The sequence below is a fragment of the Salarias fasciatus genome, chromosome 8 (genome assembly GCF_902148845.1).
Source record: "Salarias fasciatus chromosome 8, fSalaFa1.1, whole genome shotgun sequence".
In the NCBI taxonomy this organism is placed as follows: domain Eukaryota; kingdom Metazoa; phylum Chordata; class Actinopteri; order Blenniiformes; family Blenniidae; genus Salarias; species Salarias fasciatus.
Window position 1 is genome coordinate 11,143,804 of NC_043752.1, and position 17,169 is coordinate 11,160,972.

The following is a 17,169-nucleotide window of genomic DNA, read 5'->3' on the forward strand; positions in this document are numbered from 1 at the left end:
CAAAGTAAGTGTTCAGAAACCGCTGAAAATTTTCCAAACTCAGCAACTATTTTGTCATAAGATCAGTTTTGAAGGAGCTACAAGATTTTAGGAAGCTGTGACAGACCTTTTTCATTATTTTATGTCACTTTATAAGCCTGGTGTTTGCTTAATTCTTTTAAATCAATGACACAAAGTTTTCACAGCAATTTTAGGCTATGACCATTCATCTTGTTAGTTGAACGCATTTGAGAAAACATACAAAGTGTCTATTTTGCCACTCCTTTCACATGGGAAAACACATTAGCTAGTTTTTTGATGCCTTTCAAATTAATAGTCATTATGTTTCGATATCTCGGAATAAGACCTGCATATTACCTTCCACTGTCCAATAACACGTGCGATAACATCTCGTGCTGTAATGGTTCGAACATTAGGCCAAGAGTGAGAACACCAAAGCCAAGTAACTGGATGATATAAAAGAATGATTAACACGTGAATCTGCTGTGAGAAGTATCGTAGTTTGTTTAAGGTTTAGGTTTAGAATTCTAAAATAGGGGCATGGAAAAGTACCCGTCACAGTTTATACAAGTCAAATGTGACCCGAAAATCAAATTTACACTGCTAAGAAACAGACACGGGATGACATTAGCTTTACAAACAGTGCATCATGTTAAAGGTAAACCGCTTTTGAGCAGATGGGATCTTTTAAGTGAATTTTAAAGTGAATTTCCTCGAGACACAAATAGAGTGTAACCGAATAATACCTTATATTATCCATCCCTTTGAGTTTCATTGTAGGGGGAAAAAAAACAAAAACAAAAAACAATGTGCGGCACATTTCCTGCCATTAGGTCCAATCTTTTATTTCATGTCCCTTTTTGTTCCTTTTATCTGTGCTCATCTCTCTCTCTCTCCCTCCCTCCCTCTCTCTCTCTCTCTCTTTCTCTCTCTCTCCGTGTTGCTTGAATTTGGCCTTCTCTTTGGTACCCAGGGAAACCGGCTTGTTTCCATGACAATGTCTTCAGGCAGAACAGTGTATTTGTCTTAAGCTGGATAAGATCAGAGTCAGTTTCATCCCTTTTAGACACACACAGGCGCGCGCGCAAACACACGTTCGTACATCATGGCGCAGAGCGGCCAGACGCACGCAGAATGGAAAAATGTATTTGTGCAAGTTAAATATCCACACAGTCGAGCGGCGGCGTTTCACGCACACTGCAGATATGAACACGCAGCCTCACTATGCATAGTTAAAAAACTTTTTTTCCCCCCCATAAAGGTGATATAATGAGTTTTTAATGACTGCTGCAGCTTTTTCAGCGGCCCCGGTGATCCTACACAGGCACCGCAAGGAGCGGGTGTTTCTGAGTGTGTGTGTGTGTGCACAGTTCCTGTCAGTGTGTCTGTGCTTGTTCATACTTGTTCTTGTTTTGGCGAAAAGAAAAGAAATGAACTTCAAATGCCAGATGGGGTGCAGGAGTGAATCGCCAATTGCGCCGCCGCTCCAAACAACTACCCAGACACAATGGAGACTGCTAGAACAGGTAGGAGACGAACTCCGGCACCAGATAGGCCGTTCTCTTTTCCCCCGTGTGGATGATTGTGTGTGTTTGCGTCGGTGTCTTTTGAGGTATCTGCAATGCTGATGAATAGCGTTCCGGCTGACGCGGGACTGTGTCAAGTCAGGGAGCCCAAGGAGAGACGGCGTTATCTCCCTTCCCGTCTCCGACCTTCCCTTTCCACCTCTCTTTTCCCACTTTCTGAGTGCGCTCCTATCTTTCCTCACCATCACTTTTCTACACTCCTTTACCCAATCCCGCCCCCCCGCCCCCCCCCCTCCTCCCGCCCTCCCTCATGCACGCACAGCCAGCCTCCGCTCTATCTTCCTCCTTCATCCTCTGCAAATGGGGAGTCCGTTTGATGTCTTTATTTTTAGGCGATTACAGAGCGCGTCGGCTTTGTGTGTTCTCTATTAGCGTTGCAGGGGAATGTTCAAAAAATGTTAATGCCCGCAATTGCCGACGGGATGGTAATTGTATACAATTACCAGCGAAAGTATACATTTACCGGCGGGACTGCTGCAGATTTCCTGGTGTTGATTTCGGAATCTGCGCGTCTTTGTGGGGGCAGGCTACGTGGCGTTGTGACTTCCATTACAAGAACTGCATGGGTGTTAAGCATTAATGAGCGCTGTAGAGCAATACTATAATGGTTGTTAGCGCTGGAGATGCCAGGCGGAATTAGCCCCATTAGCAGGGAGGGTACATCTAGGAAAGTCGTACATTTTGCAGCAAGAGCTTTGCAGCATTTTTTCTTTACCACTGCTGATGGCCAAAGGGGGCACGACTTGGTTCTGACAGTTTTTTTTCACAGCTCGAGGTGCGGCCATCAGGAGCCAAATCCATGCCAGTCAGTGAGGCAGGCAGCCAATCACTCGACACTTGCCTCTTAACACCAAGCATCGCTCTCACTCTCACCTCGACTTGGGCGCTGCTCACTTGCCCGTCCAGCTAAATTATGGACGGATTACCACAACAGAGACTTATGTTCGTCTGACGCTCATCCTTCATTGACGATTCTATATCACAGCAGACCAGAAGTGAGGAGTAACAAAGTATTTCTACTTTTTTACTGCGCCTAATTTGATTTTTCACATTTCTGTTCTTTTTGATTATCGATTTGTCCCTTTTACTTCCTACATTTGAGCACAAATGGTTTTACTTTCGACTCCTTACATTCTTCAAACTATCTCATTTCTTATTTAAACCTTTATTCGGACTTACAGAGGATAAAATTAGCTGAAGTTAACAGTTATTATCAGTGAAGCTGCAGACGTGAACAATTTTCAGTTCTAAGGTTTCTTCAGTAATGGTCCAAAATCAATGTTTTCTATATAAATAATAGTGTTTATACAGTCAACGTATGAGCAGTTTCTTTTCTTTAGAAGATAATATAATTTGTGTGAAAACTATGACACAAGCAGAATCATGATCTATTATTCAACTGGTGTATCTGCTCTGAAAAACATAACATTTAAAAAAACAGTACATGTGCTTTAAAACACAACACACTGTACATCAATAAGGCTTCTACATCTGTTCATAAGGACATTTCAGAGTAAGTAGTTTTTTTTTTTAAGTTGTACTTAAGTGAAATGAAAAATCTCTTATTTTTCAAATAAACAATATTCTAACCAGATTTGCTGTCTGTATTTAACCCACGCCTCAGGAGCAGTTGGCAGCCTTTGAGAGCTTCACGTCGAAGGCTCCGCTCAGGGAACAATGTGAGATTCAAATCTCTAGTCACAAACAACTCAAGGTATTTTTTGCACGAGTATTAATACAACTTACGTAAAGAATGAAAATACCTCTGCAGTTTATCACGACAATCAACTAAAATCACAGATTGAATAGATTTGAATTTTACATGCAAATATTTGTGCATTGTACAAAATGTTTACATGAATTAAATGTTGAATACTGTTGTTTTAAAAAATAAATGCAGGAGCAGCTACACTTGCGCAGAAAATGATCAGCAGCGATATTCACTAAAGATCAACTTGACGCTTTGATTGTGTTTAATGTGAAGATTTAATCTCTAGAAAGTAGTTCAACACAAACGATAAATAGTCATGGTTAAACTATCAAGTATTTCATTTATCACTGTAATGACTTCTGCTAAGATTTTTATATTTATTTTTAAGTATAATAATTTTTATTTATTTTATGCTAACTATGCCATTTCGTTTTCACTTTACCAATATAAATATTAATACAGCAAAATATGGGGAATCATCTTTTCTTTAATTGGACAGATATACATTAGTGATTGTTTAATCATTCCAATCAAATAGACTTTCTGCTTGGGAAAGCATAGGAATTCAAGGGAAAAAAAGGAAATCTTTACATTTAGGAATCTGGAACCACTTGTATTACTGATCAATTATTCACATTGATGAATAATCTTCTGACGAGTAAAGATCCTTTTGAGAACGGTCACCTAAAATTACAGCGCGATGAAAACTTGAGAATTTATGCATAATTGAAATTACAAAATATGTTTTAAAGTGTAACTTCAGCGGGCTTCTTACTTCATTAAAAATATAATCATCTCTTGTGTGATTTATTATTAGGACTGTGAGATGGTGCCGATGAGTAAGAGGCAGGAGACACGCTGTACTTTGCTGGTACTGACTGGTTCCTCTTGTCTTGGCGTCTGCTACCACTCCCAACCCCGCATATGGTGGAGTCAGCACGGAGCTCATCCGCTGCGCTGTGTGTGTGAATGTGTGTGTTTGTGTTTGTCAGGAAAAAAAGCTCAAGCATGTGTATGTTGAGGAAAGAACAAAGGAGAAGGTTGAAGGGACCGGAGAGACGATTTTGAGAAAGTGTGCGTCCATCTGTGTGTTTCTTGCCATAAGACAATGTGTTAAAATGAGCCGCTTTGATTGCCGACGCTTTATGAGTCACAACTGATGACTCACAATCCACCTCCCCTGAACAGGCACTCATGCGCTCACACAAGATTACACACTAACATACAGACACATACACACACACACACACACCTCGCTCCCGCTCCTGCTTCAGCCACTGACCGTGAAGAATATGTGCAGGCAGCCTTACTCATGCATATTTACACTGAACACACACTCGCTCACCTACTCAGCGGGCACTCTCTAAAGGTTATTGTGTGTGAGTGTGCGTCTGTTTGTCCGTCCGTTCACGTACGCACATCTTTAAAGGTCACTTCAAGCGAGGTTGACCACTTGTCTGTGTTGCATAGATTGCTGGATTGATATCGAGAACACTTGGACATGCAGACAAACAACCGTTATTAACTGGACAACCTGCCTCGGAGCTAAAAGAACATATAAATATCATAAACAAGCACAGCTACCAATTACCTCCGAGAGCCGCTCCTCAAAACCCATTCAGAATCTGAAATCACTCATTCTCCCAGAACCCTTCACAGTCTATGCTTGGCCAGACAGAAGAGAAAAGGGCAAAATCTGCTTCTTGGCTCTAAGCACATTTTCCATCCAGATTATTGCTGCTCAATACTTAAAAAAAAAAAATCCATTTCCCCCTCTTCCTTTGGCTGCTCGATACTTATGAAAATCCAATTTGGCTCTCTCTTTTCTTTCTTCCTTCCACAATTCGTGCATTTTCAACCCACTCAAAGTGATTAGTGATCTGTGGGTATCATTTCCAGGGAGAATGATAACTGTGTTTTATGGAGGAGGGGAAAGGTCCAGAGCTCCCCATCAGGGCTGCCGTCCCTTGGAGAGCGGCTGGGCTGGGAGGGCAGACGGGAGCAGCGCTGTCCCTTTGCAGATACAGGCAGTTGCTCTACATCACAGGAGAGCAGACGACTCACTTTATCTCTCCCTCGCTTCCTCTTTCCCTCCGCACTCCCTCTATCATTCATTCCTTCAGCTCTCCTCGCGCAGGCACGGTCTCTTTTTCTCAATTTCTCGAGCCCACACACTCGCACGCACGCGCGCATGTACACACACACACTCACACACACACTCACACACACACATGCCATATATCTTTCGAAGACACCCCTCCCCACACCCAATCCGCCCCCTCAAAGAAACTCATTTCAGCTTTGCAGGCTCCTCAAAAAGCCTCTTTACGCTGAGCTAACCTAAGCTAGGCTTCGTCTGCACCATTTGACAGCCTTTACATCTCAGTATGCAGAGCGAAAAAAAAAAAAAAAAAAAACACACACCGCTCACACAAACACACGCGGACGTACACACGGCCCTTTTTTTTTTTTCCATGTGTACACTTTCTGAAAGAGACTTCAAAGGTTTTGAAAAAGAAATAAAAAGAAACCGTTCCACTTTCAGCCTATCACAATCCAAACAGTCGTAACAGCGAGGGCATCCACTATGCACAAAAACGCTAAATACATTGTGTAATAATGCCGGAAACATATGTTAATACGTGTCGGTCCTTAAGTAGGTGATTTAAAATGCCAAGCGTGAGCCAGATGAAGCAATTAAATTTTCACTGCCACCTGGATGATTCACGGCAGACATTTTAAGGCAGGTACTTGAGCAATGGGAGTTTGCTTAACAATCAAGACATCGCCAAATGCTCCGACAGAAATATACTTGTCATAACAGACATTTCACATGATAGATGGTTGGAGGCATCATTTGTGCTCTCTTCAAGATATTTCCATCCGCCAGCCTCGATGAGCATTTCATTAAATAGCACATTTCACCGAATAAACGACGGCCCTGTCACAATGGGAGACAGCCGCCATCACGTCCTCCCTTATCCAATCAAACAGCACAATAGACGCAGATCAGCCTGTCACGGCCAGGCCTGTCTTCATGTGGGCCAATCAGTGTATTCATCAGCGTCATGCAGAGCCGGCCGATTGAGCGGCACCTACCTTCAGATTTTCAAAAGCACGGTAGGTTGGAGCTTTCATTCGTCGGCGCATGCACGCTCGAGTCTGAGCACACGCATGCATCAAAAAGCTTACCTTTCCAAAAAAGAAAAAAAAAATGAAATGGCAACCGCAAATGAGGATTTGAAGCTAAACGTTTCTGCGTAATCGTTCGCGAGAATCTTTCGATACATTCAACTGAACAGTCACTCCACCAGCCACACACACACACACACGAAGAAGTCAGTGCGAGTACCTCTGAGCTTTCCTAAATTCACAGAGGGTGGTGTCCCAAACAGTGAAAGAGAGAGGGCAGTTGCAAAGGAGGAAAAAAGAGAGAGAGAGAGAGAGAGAGAGAGAGCAAGAGAGAGGTGGCACTGTGAGTTTTGGTAATCAGTGAACAATTTTTCAAAAAGCACACCAGTGATACTTGTTTTTTGGGCTGGTATCAATCACAACAAGCACCTTGGGAGCTGAGCTGTAACAGCATTGCTTTCATACACCGCAGGAAATTCTGCTCGGAATCACATGCGCCCACCAACATATGAACGGGAGCCCATGTGAGCGCCGGCTACAGCGGAGTGAGGCATGCTGGAAGCTGATGAAAAGCCATGTAGAAGTGTGGAAGTGCGTTGCTGTGAAAACTGCCACAGTCATTGAGTCGAACACATGCGCACGTCTGTCTACACTGTGTACACACACACACATACACACACCACACACACGTTCAACACTCACATCCCCGCGATCAAACTCGTACATACAAATGAGAGAAAATGAGATGAGGCGGAAGAGTAAAGACCAATCCAAACCATCCGTGGTGTCAGTCAGTCAGTCGGCCCTCAGCTCCACTCCCATGACATGGAGCCCTGCCAAGTCGAGCCCAGCAAAGCACCAAGGCGCAGCAGCCATCTACCCCCACCCATTACTGCCTCCCACATTAGCAGCCATGACTGAACATTATTTCCCAGCAGAAGTTGCTCTCAGGTTCATCACTGTCCTCAAAAATCAAACCCAATATACTCTTTGAAGCCATGTTTCCTGTTTCCACTGAAAACCGTCCGTTTCAGTTTAAGTAAAAACTGAATTTATCTGATGAGACCAAATGGGACTGCTTAACATCTCAGTTACAGAGAAGGAAACTGACCTTTGTTCAGTGCCTAGAGAGACAACTTCCTCCCGTGCCAGGTGGTAATGAGGTGGGGAGGGATACCAGGAGCTTTGAGAGTGGGGGGGGGGTGAGGTGGTATAGGGGGTGGGATGATGGTATAGCAGAGGACAACAGGAATTGAGGTAAGAGGAGGCCATACCTTGGTCGCCAATCATCAGGTGTGCCAGACCTTAAAGGAAGACAAGAGCACAGTCAGCATAGCAAAGGATCATGGGGTGTGAAATGTGTGTGCGTGTGTATGTGCAGTTATGTGTTTGTGCAGTACAGGGGTTTGTCAGTGACATGCTGGTGGGTAGAGTTCTCTGTATCGGTGTGTATTTCTGTGCGTGAGTCATCTAAATTATACAAAATGTCTTTGAAAAGGGGGGAAAAAAGAAAAAAAAAACTTGCAGCGAAGACACTTACTTATCCCAGTCACCGATCCTACGCGCTAACAGGTACGCACAGAGATGTTCGCACACAGCCAAAAAACTAGGTCACGTACACCGCCGTGTTTGTGTGTCTACGTCTATGTAACCTGGAGGCAAGCGCCACTTCAGATGGAATTGCACATGGGATGTAGTACTTACCAGATGTCAGCAAGCAACCCTCCCATACCCACAAAGACCAACATATATATATTTACAATTGCTACCTTGTAAGCTGGCTGCCTAGCGCTACTGCGTTTGCACAGCAGGAGGGGCAATGAGTAAGAAAAAACAAGGTAGGAAAGAAAAGAAGGACTGAAAGATAGAGTGGTGAGAATTATAAGATGATAAAGTTAAGAGAGCGCATAAAATTAATTAATCAAAAGAAGGAATAAATAAAAAAAAGAATAGAAGGAAAAGCGGTATTAGAAAAGGAAGAGATACTAAATAGATAGTACAACCTACCTGGAGTGTAGCTGTGCTCTGGAAGGGTGTTGCGGCCGGGCGAGGAGAGAGAGAGACAGACATTCATTAACATGCATGCTCAGCCCTTTGGGTTACCATCGCTACTTACTGTACATGCACACCCGTCCAGGGTTACCGTGGTAACAAGCATGCAAAAGTCCACGCAAACGCCACAATGGATACCATGCTGCACTGGTAGCCAAAACCGATAATTGTCTATATGTAGAGAAATGTCTACACATAAATATATGCCAAGTCTGCCTACAGCTTCGCGTGTGTACAGGTACATGTACCTACACACACACACACACGCAAACACATACCCACCCGTTCCTGCCGGGACAGAGGGAGAGGGTGGGGTCAGGGTGGAGGGGACATACACATTCCTACCTGTAGATTTGGATTCAAGAGCCGTTCACCCCAGAACTTACCTTGAAGCCGCTTCATCTCCCCAGAGCCCCCCGACAAATAGCATGCAACAAACACACACACACACACACACACACACACACACACAGTCGCACGTACACACACACACATCCACTTCCACAACAGCTGCCTCTCTCCTCTTCCGTTTTTCGCACATACAGACACACGCGCACACACACACGCACACACACACACACACACACACACACACACACACACACACACACACACACACACACACCAACGTTGACTATGGCAGTAATAATGATTTGGAATAGCAGGGTAAACATGTAGGGATGAATTAGCAGTGCAGGAAGACGAGGGGCATGCATGATCCAATACTGGGAAAGAGTGTGTGTGATCGTGTGTTTGTGTACATATGGAAGTGTGTGTGTTGGAGTGGGTAATTGAGCTTTGCGCTCATCTGAGGGTTTCGCTGCCTCTGCCCTTGTGCTAGTAGCATGGCGGAAACAGGTGGAGCTATTAGCATGCTAACAGCGATGTGCCCTCAAGGACAATGCAAGCCGGGCCAGGCCTAACAAGCCAGGCGCACGCCGCCTTTACTGGGGGGGGCACAGCGGCTCAGACAGTAATTACATTTTTGCATAGACCTGCTCGAACTGTCTTTACATACTACATCCATATTCTGCACATCTTCAATAATTATCTTTCTCCACAACTGACACGTTGATGTATTTCTTCTGCATTCGGGCATAACGTATGTGACACACTTCAGTCTTTCAGGTGGAACAAACATCTTCAGTAAATAACACATTATTGCTTCGCAAATGTTTCTACGCTTGTCGTAAATCTGCAAGAATATGAGGAGGAATAAAACTGGAATCATTAGGGAGCCTTGAAGACATTGTGTAATTGTAAACGTGAGAGGAAACTAACACTGCCGCCACCAAATTGCTTATTTCTGGCTTCAAACACAGTTCTAACAGATCCATTTTTTCCTCTAGCAGGGCATATTCATTCCGTATTAAAGATTCATAACTGAATTTATTTCTAATTTTCAGAGGGTTATAATTTTATCTCAAAGCTTCATCCTGCAGTGAGGTAGCGGGGTTCAAAACAACATAATCATTTCGAGGTACCACACAAGCGATAAACCTTTATACCCAACACTGCCTGTTTCTTACAAAACATACACAGCCTGGACTCACGCAGAAAACCATCAACCACTTCTCCAGAGAGATCTGCTTTCTCACAATTCACATTTTACATCACCTCAAAAGGCAATCAACATAAAAGTTTTGCTTCAGTCAAGGATGGACTTTGACCTGAGTCATTATTCCCTGCTCCCTTTGCAACTGACTGCTTCTTCTCCAGAGTGCATCTAAGCACCAGAAATTAGATTTCTTCTGACATGCTATTAGTTTGTAATGGCTATTCATTGGTTCATTGGTATTAATGAATAAATATGAACTTAGTGTGGCTGAGATATTTTTATGGACTCCACCAAAAAGAACCACAATGACCAGCTGTAGAGACATTTCAGAGAAATATCTAATTGCTTGGGTTTTTTTTCTCTCACGTCTCTCTGGATCTCTAAGCTCATTCACCAACAGTGAACAACACAGATCTGTGATGTCTGGGAGAGAAGAATAAAGTACTGGAAAAACTCTTAAGACGTTGTATTCTGTCATCCAAGGTTTATGTTTTTGTTAGGTGAATCTGAAGTGCTGCCTTTTTATAGAACAGCGACTCTGTTTTTACCACCAATGCTCATGACTTATTGCAATTTCACTATGGGTGACTGACTGAAAAAAAGACATCAATTAACACATTTTGTCACTTTATTCAAGACGATATGTTTTTTTTTTCCCTTCTTGTTACTATATCATTCTCTACAATAGAAAATTTGCTCAGCTCAGATATATCGTTGCTCACATCCGACTAAGCACCCGGTGCAGGAGTCTCCTCTGCCAAAAGGAGAAACGACTCCAGCATGTGTTTTCCATAACACTTGGCTTCACTCACAAGTGAAATGCGAGTCCATCTATAGGATTATAAAACATCCCGTTAAAAGATATAAGTAGCCTCTTGTTGAGCGACAAGTAGCAGTGCAGAGAGCGTATTGTGTCTACCGAGAGCCTTTATGTAAAATGTCTGCGCCTCCTATTTAGCCTGTAGAGCTACGCCGCTGCTAGAAACCTCCGTGGTGCTGTGACTAATGGAGCTGGTGGAGCCTGCACACTGCGCCAGTGGGTTTCTTCGCGTGTTTGTATGTTTGCGTTGCATGTGTTTGTGCAGGTGTGTGTGTGTGTGTGTGTGCGTGCGTGCGTGAGTGTGTCTCACTTTGCCCTAACCAGCAGCAAAACAGCAGACTGGATCAGACTGGCTTGTATCACACTGAACTCTCAGTGCAGCAGCGAGTTGCTGCTGAGAGTTGAACATAGCTTCACCTGTCACCTCCTGAACGTACAGACACGCCACATGCGGCGGGGAGCGCCATGTCGACAAACACCAGCTGTTTCTGCTATCAATCAGTCTGTCACTAAGTTTCAAACAACTTGTTAGAGCCCCCCGAAAATAATGAGATATTTACCAGAGCACAAAGTGAGGGCTTTAAACTGAGCTTAACAGCCCACATTAAAATTTATAACAACGTAAATCGCATATAAACAGCCGATCCTTACATTTTACAAGCATAAACAAGAAGATGTTTGACACTGTTGCTTTAGAAGTAGATTAAATGTGTGACGGAAAACCTATTGAATAGCGAAAAATGCCCAAGGTGAGATCTTCAGATGGCTTGTTTTATTCAAACATCAGTGAAAACTCAGAAATATTCAGCTTACTATCATCAATCTCAAAAAAGAAAAAAGCCATAGACTCTCACTCGGAGATGCTAGTAGCAGTAAAAGATGAACATTCGTGGTTAAAATAATGGTTAACTAACCACACAGCTGCTGATTAATTAACGGCTAATCCACTGCACCAGCTAGTTGCTGCAGCCTTACCTAAATTATTGCTTCTCTCTCGCTGGACTAATTATTTCAGCACTAGTGAACATAAGACACCAGCTACGGCACCTTCTCCACCTGCTCCGTAAATTAAAAGCGCTGACAAAGACTGTAGTTATTACCCTGGCGCCTTATGCATTAAACATGCACACATGCACAGTCACCATCGTAAACATGTAAATATGGTAGATTTGTGTGACATTAAGCCCGAAGTGAGCGCGAGCTAAGACGGAGCTGCAGGTAGCTGGGGGGTGGGGGCAGGGGGGAGGAGGAGGAGGAGGAGGAGACGATAAACGAGGATGAAGAAACACTCCCGGCATGAGGTCTCCCTATTAGTCCTGTCTCCATGGCAACCCAGGCCGTCCCACTGTCCGGTAAATGCTAGGGTGTGATGTGGTGGGTGGCTAAAGGGACGCGCGATGTTGACGGCGGCGCTGGGTGGGGCGTAAGGTCGGGCCGGTGACAAACGGCGGCGGCCGCGCTGCAAGGCCACTCAGCCGTTTTTTTGGCAGATGCATTAGCGTCATTAAAAGAAAATCAATCGCCGGGGCGATGCTGAGCGGTATCTCCAGTGGAAAACAAAACAAAACAAAAGAAAAAAAAAAGCATACAGTAATTTACGGCGCTATTGATTAAGAATACAGATTTGCCCTGAGTGAACCGAAGCAAATCCGAGGACACACACATTTGCAGGATTAGCTCTTGCAAGGTAGTTCATTAAGAAGTCATTTCACTGTTGGAATGTCCATCATTACTCTACTCTGCATGTTGGAAGCTGTGTCGACCAAACAGTCCTTGTTAGCATGATTACATTGTAGGGCACTCATGGGGAAAAAAAATGATTTTTTTTCCTTCTGTGATTTTCTAAATATGGAAAAAAATAAGCATCTCTATATTCAGAGTTAGGAAACATAATCTTTTAGAAGGTGGATGAAATCCATCACATTCAGTCATTAAAATTTCTCTAATTGGGGATGATTTCTTCTCACTAATTTCTTGAAAAATGTTCCAACAATCCTGCTGCCACATACTTAAACCAGCAGTATCAAAGAACATAGCCTGGAGGCTAAGAAAAACCCCTACTTGACAGAGGGTCCAATCACCCCAGAGGGATGACCTTGCAGATTGGAAAAAAAAAAAAAATCACAATTTTTGCAAATATATTTATTGAGATTTTCACTGTTTGGTATGATTAGCAAGAATAACACAGCAGTGACTCGTAGCACCGAACAAGACGCAGCACTGAAAGCAAACCCTCCTTTTCCCCGGAGAGATCACGTGAGCATCACACCCTCAGTATGAAGGTGAGTTTGTGAAAACATGCTTGCTGGAGGCTGCAGATGTTGTGCGTCCTGAGAAGCTTTTGCCGATGATGTTCTGCATAGAAACAAGGTGGAAAAGCGGATTTCTTATCGCACCATCTTAACCAAATTTTCAGGCTGTTCAGTGTGTGTTTTGTGAAAAATGCTTTGAATGTGGATACACTGACTAGATATACTGTATATATTTTTTAATATACTCATCCTTCTTTACACTAAAATAGAAGAAAAAATTGGACATTTTAGATTTATTGATATTAATTACGGTAGTTATCATTTAACTGATTTTCAGAGTTATATGAAACCTATGAACTAAAATTAGTTTAAAAAAAGGATCCACACTTGGACTGACTACAGTCATTTGGGTTATAATTAGAATTGAGCATGCTGTCATTTGCACGACATGATCTCACGTTTCTGTTTCACATTTGAAATGTAAAGCATCAGTTGGGTGCACTGGTACAAAGGCAGAATCTCATGACTGCTCAGCCCAACTACTTTATTTTATCATGTATCCTTTGACTATCATGAACTCTAGACTGTTTACCGGAGGAAATATGCCTTCCCAGATGGTCTTTTTGTAGAACTTCAGTATTAATTGGTTGTGAAACTGTCTTTTCCTTTTGTTTCTTTCCATAACGCACTAATAGCTAAGTATAGTCACACTGTGAGCCCCACTGACAGAACACTGTTTCTTTCTCATAAGAGTACTGACACACACACACAAAAAAAACCTCTTTGCACAGTCAGTCGGACACAAGCAGCATCTCAGCCGGCTGTTCGAATTAATGGCGGGCGATAGATTGTCCACACATCATTTCAACACCCTATGTATGGTACCACTGAAGGCCGTCTAGAATCAATGCAAATCCATTAACACAGGCAGCCAGGTGTCAACCATGTAACAACCGCTGATTTCCAGCCTCGTAGCCCAGTTCCAATTAAAGTCTCTCAACACAAGCCAAGGACCACATCCATAACGGATCTATATGGTTACTGCGTTTTGCCAAATACAACAACTGAGCCCCTCAAAGCTTGCCAACCACATGATGTCTTTGCAATAAGTTTCGTGAATTAGGTTTCTTTTTTTATTCTTCAGGCTCTCAAGTTTACAGACTGAATGCAGCAACCAACAGTTTTTCAAGCTCTCAGCTCCAGATTCACTACTCTGCCTGCTCTTCTTGGTGGGGAGGGGGGCTAACTTCAGACTCTGTAGAAACACAGTAAAGTTTGAGTCACTAACAGGCATAGGAAAATCAATACCAAACATAGTTGGTAGCCATGTTCTGCACTGGCTGTGAAGGCTACATACACACCACCTGAAGGTTGCTGAGAAGGTGTGAATGGAAGCAGAGGCCTCTGTCGAAGGCCCCCGTGTTTGGAATTGGAGGTGTGCATCCGCAGGAGGACTTGTATGGACATGTGTGCACTGGGCCGTGTGTCTGCATGTGTGAGGGATGGAACATATGTGATGGGTCAGCATGGTTTTGGGCCTTACCTTCGCTGCAGTCATTGCCTTGGAAACCGGTGTCGGAGCAGTCGCAGACGGCCTGGTCGTTGACCACGCTGCACACCCCTCCGTTCTGGCACTGGTGGTCTGGCCCGCAGCCAGCTGTTACTGTGACGCCCTCCGAGCTGTCCAGCGTCACCAGCGAGCCGTTGATGCTCACTGCCGTGATCCAGCCACGGAAGGCGGGGTGTTCCCGGACAGAAGGAGAAGTGAGGCGGAGCGGCGAGGAGTGAAGGTCTGGCGTCACCCCGCCCATGTAGGTGTGACTGAATACTGTCATGTCTCTTCTCTTACTCTTCACCTCCGCCCATCCTTCCAATCTCCCGTCCACCTCCAGTGAAGTGTTCCTCCAGTCCCGCTTGACACGCACTGCGTGCCACCGCCCGTCACTCACCGCCACGCCCGACTGCAGCTCGGCCGGCTCGGCGCAGAAGATGGAGAAGCGAAGGCGGAGGTGGCCGTGGAGAAGCAGCAGTTCCAGGAAGTCGCAGAAGCCCTCGTCGTCCAGGTAGAGCAGCAAGCCCTCCTGGCTATGAGTCCGCAGGCTGAAGCTCAGCACGCTCTCGCAGCAGGCGTTCCACACCGGGAACCGCCCCCACTGGCTGGATACGCCTCCGAACTCCAGGACCTCCCCTTGGGCCTGGCCCCCCACGCTGCACAGGCACAGCCCCAGGAAGAGCAGAGGGGCTGCCGCCCAAACACAAACCGCCATCACACTCATACACACACTCGCTCTCGCACTCGCACACACACACGGGAGGAGAGGAAGGCTAGAGCTGAGGTGTTCCCTCTAGCCTACAGCTCATGGTGACAACTGTAGGGCACTTGGTGGAACCCTTTCTAGGTGTCGCGCCCTGCGTCTCGGCAGCACTCTTCTCGGGGGGGGTGGGGGGTGGGGGGGTGGGGGGGCTCCTATATGAAACAGGTCCAATGCAGAGGGTGTCAGACAGCAGCTCCCTCTGTCCTCTCAGCACGGTTGCGACATCTTTGGCCTTGGCCTGGTGTTTCTGTCTTCTCTGAGATGTCTAAGGCCTTCTCTCCATTCAGGCTTTCATTCTGTTCTTCTGACATACGAGCTTCCAGGTGTGTGTGTGTGTGTGTGTGTGAGAGTGTTTATGTGCCTGTTAGATATGTGACAAAGACGATGTGAACTCCATCTTTGTGCCCTAGATAGGGCCTTATCCCCCATGCAGGCAACTCCCCATGGAGTGTGAGTGTGTGTGTGCGTGCCTGTGTGTGTGTGTATGTGTGTGTGTGTGTGGCTCACACACTGGTAATGGAGAGAAATGACACCGTCATAGCAGTATTATTTTTTCCCCCCTCATCCTCGTCTTACTAGGGCAAGACTTAAAGTGTGTGTGGGCCAATGTGTGTGTGTGTGTGTGTGTGTGTGTGTGTGTGTGTGTGTGTGTGTGTGTGTGAGTGAGGTGTGTGTGTCTCTCAATGCCGCGTCATCACTCTCTCCAGCGACCTACAGAGAGAACAGAGACGGCACAATCAACCAGGGTCACACACGTAAACACACTCTCAGAAACTCTCGCACACACACACTCAGCACACACACACTCAGCACACACACAATCCAAATCTGCTGTTATTCTCAAATTACACACTGTCTCATTCTCTCTACCTCCTGTCTGTGCACTTTGCGCACACACACACACACACACCATATTGTCACATTACACAATTAACGAGCCCAGATGATCACTCTCTGGTAGGCATGCAGAGATTTTGAGTTGAAGGCAGCCCACCCAAAGATCTACATCAACTACATACATACAGTACAGGTCACTCACACACACGCACATACACACACACAGCAGCCTCTTCAGTAGGGCTCCCATCATGCCGCAGGAGATTTTAATAAGGTGGCATACCTGCGGCCGCCTGAGCGTCACAGAGCGTATTTTTAACCACTCAGAATCGCGGTCTGTAGAACCTGGTCGCCTCAGACCTCAGTCACCATCCCCCCCCCCCCGTGTCTCACTTTACGATTTGTACAGTTTCCTAATGAATAAACAGCGGCAGTGTGGAGGTTTCCGCCACAGAGCGCGGCCAGCAGCAGCAGCAGCAGCAGCAGCAGCAGCCCTGTGCGCTGCGGCGGATGACTCAAACCGCCTCGCTTTATCGAATTAGCGGCTTCACAGCTCGTTTCTAACAGTTTGGGCACATTTCACAACACAACGCACACTGCCCGCAAACGTACACACTCCTCCCGGCTTCACGTATAGCTTCTCCTCCAAGTCTTTTCGGAAAGGACGAAAAAGCCGGCGACACCACAGCTATCGATAGACGGGGTGAATGAATGCGGTTGAAATATCGATTGTCGATTTGCGGCCATACCTCCTCTCCATCTTTCCCCTCCTAGTCACCCGTTACTTGTCTACACCGGAGGGCTCAGTCCCATCATCGAAGCACACTTAGTGTTAACTACCGCTCAGCTAACCGGTAACACGGTAATTACTTTTTTATGTTTTTTTTTTTTTTTTATTAAACGCCT

The 17,169-nt window shown here is 45.1% G+C and overlaps 1 protein-coding gene and 1 long non-coding RNA gene across 23 annotated transcripts in view; one reads left to right on the top strand and one right to left on the bottom strand.

The window, feature by feature from the left end:
* The window catches only part of nrxn1a (neurexin 1a), a 62,670-nt gene that overhangs the window by 44,792 nt on the left and 709 nt on the right, over positions 1-17,169 (bottom strand). For 10 of the 22 annotated variants that reach the window (XM_030097892.1, XM_030097882.1, XM_030097879.1 and 7 more), the window contains exons 2-5: positions 14,655-16,137; positions 8,437-8,454; positions 7,704-7,733; positions 6,650-6,661 (exon numbers count right to left, since the gene is read on the bottom strand). In XM_030097892.1, coding sequence (XP_029953752.1) covers positions 6,650-6,661; positions 7,704-7,733; positions 8,437-8,454; positions 14,655-15,387 — 793 coding nt within the window. In that variant the 5' untranslated portion in view covers positions 15,388-16,137. The remainder of the gene's footprint in view (positions 1-6,649; positions 6,662-7,703; positions 7,734-8,436; positions 8,455-14,654; positions 16,138-17,169) is intronic. The other 12 variants (XM_030097891.1, XM_030097885.1, XM_030097878.1 and 9 more) reach the window with 4 other exon arrangements.
* On the top strand, positions 312-4,348 carry LOC115393078 (uncharacterized). The gene is made up of 3 exons (XR_003931922.1): positions 312-323; positions 1,048-1,050; positions 3,868-4,348. It is a non-coding gene; the product is annotated as an uncharacterized LOC115393078 (long non-coding RNA).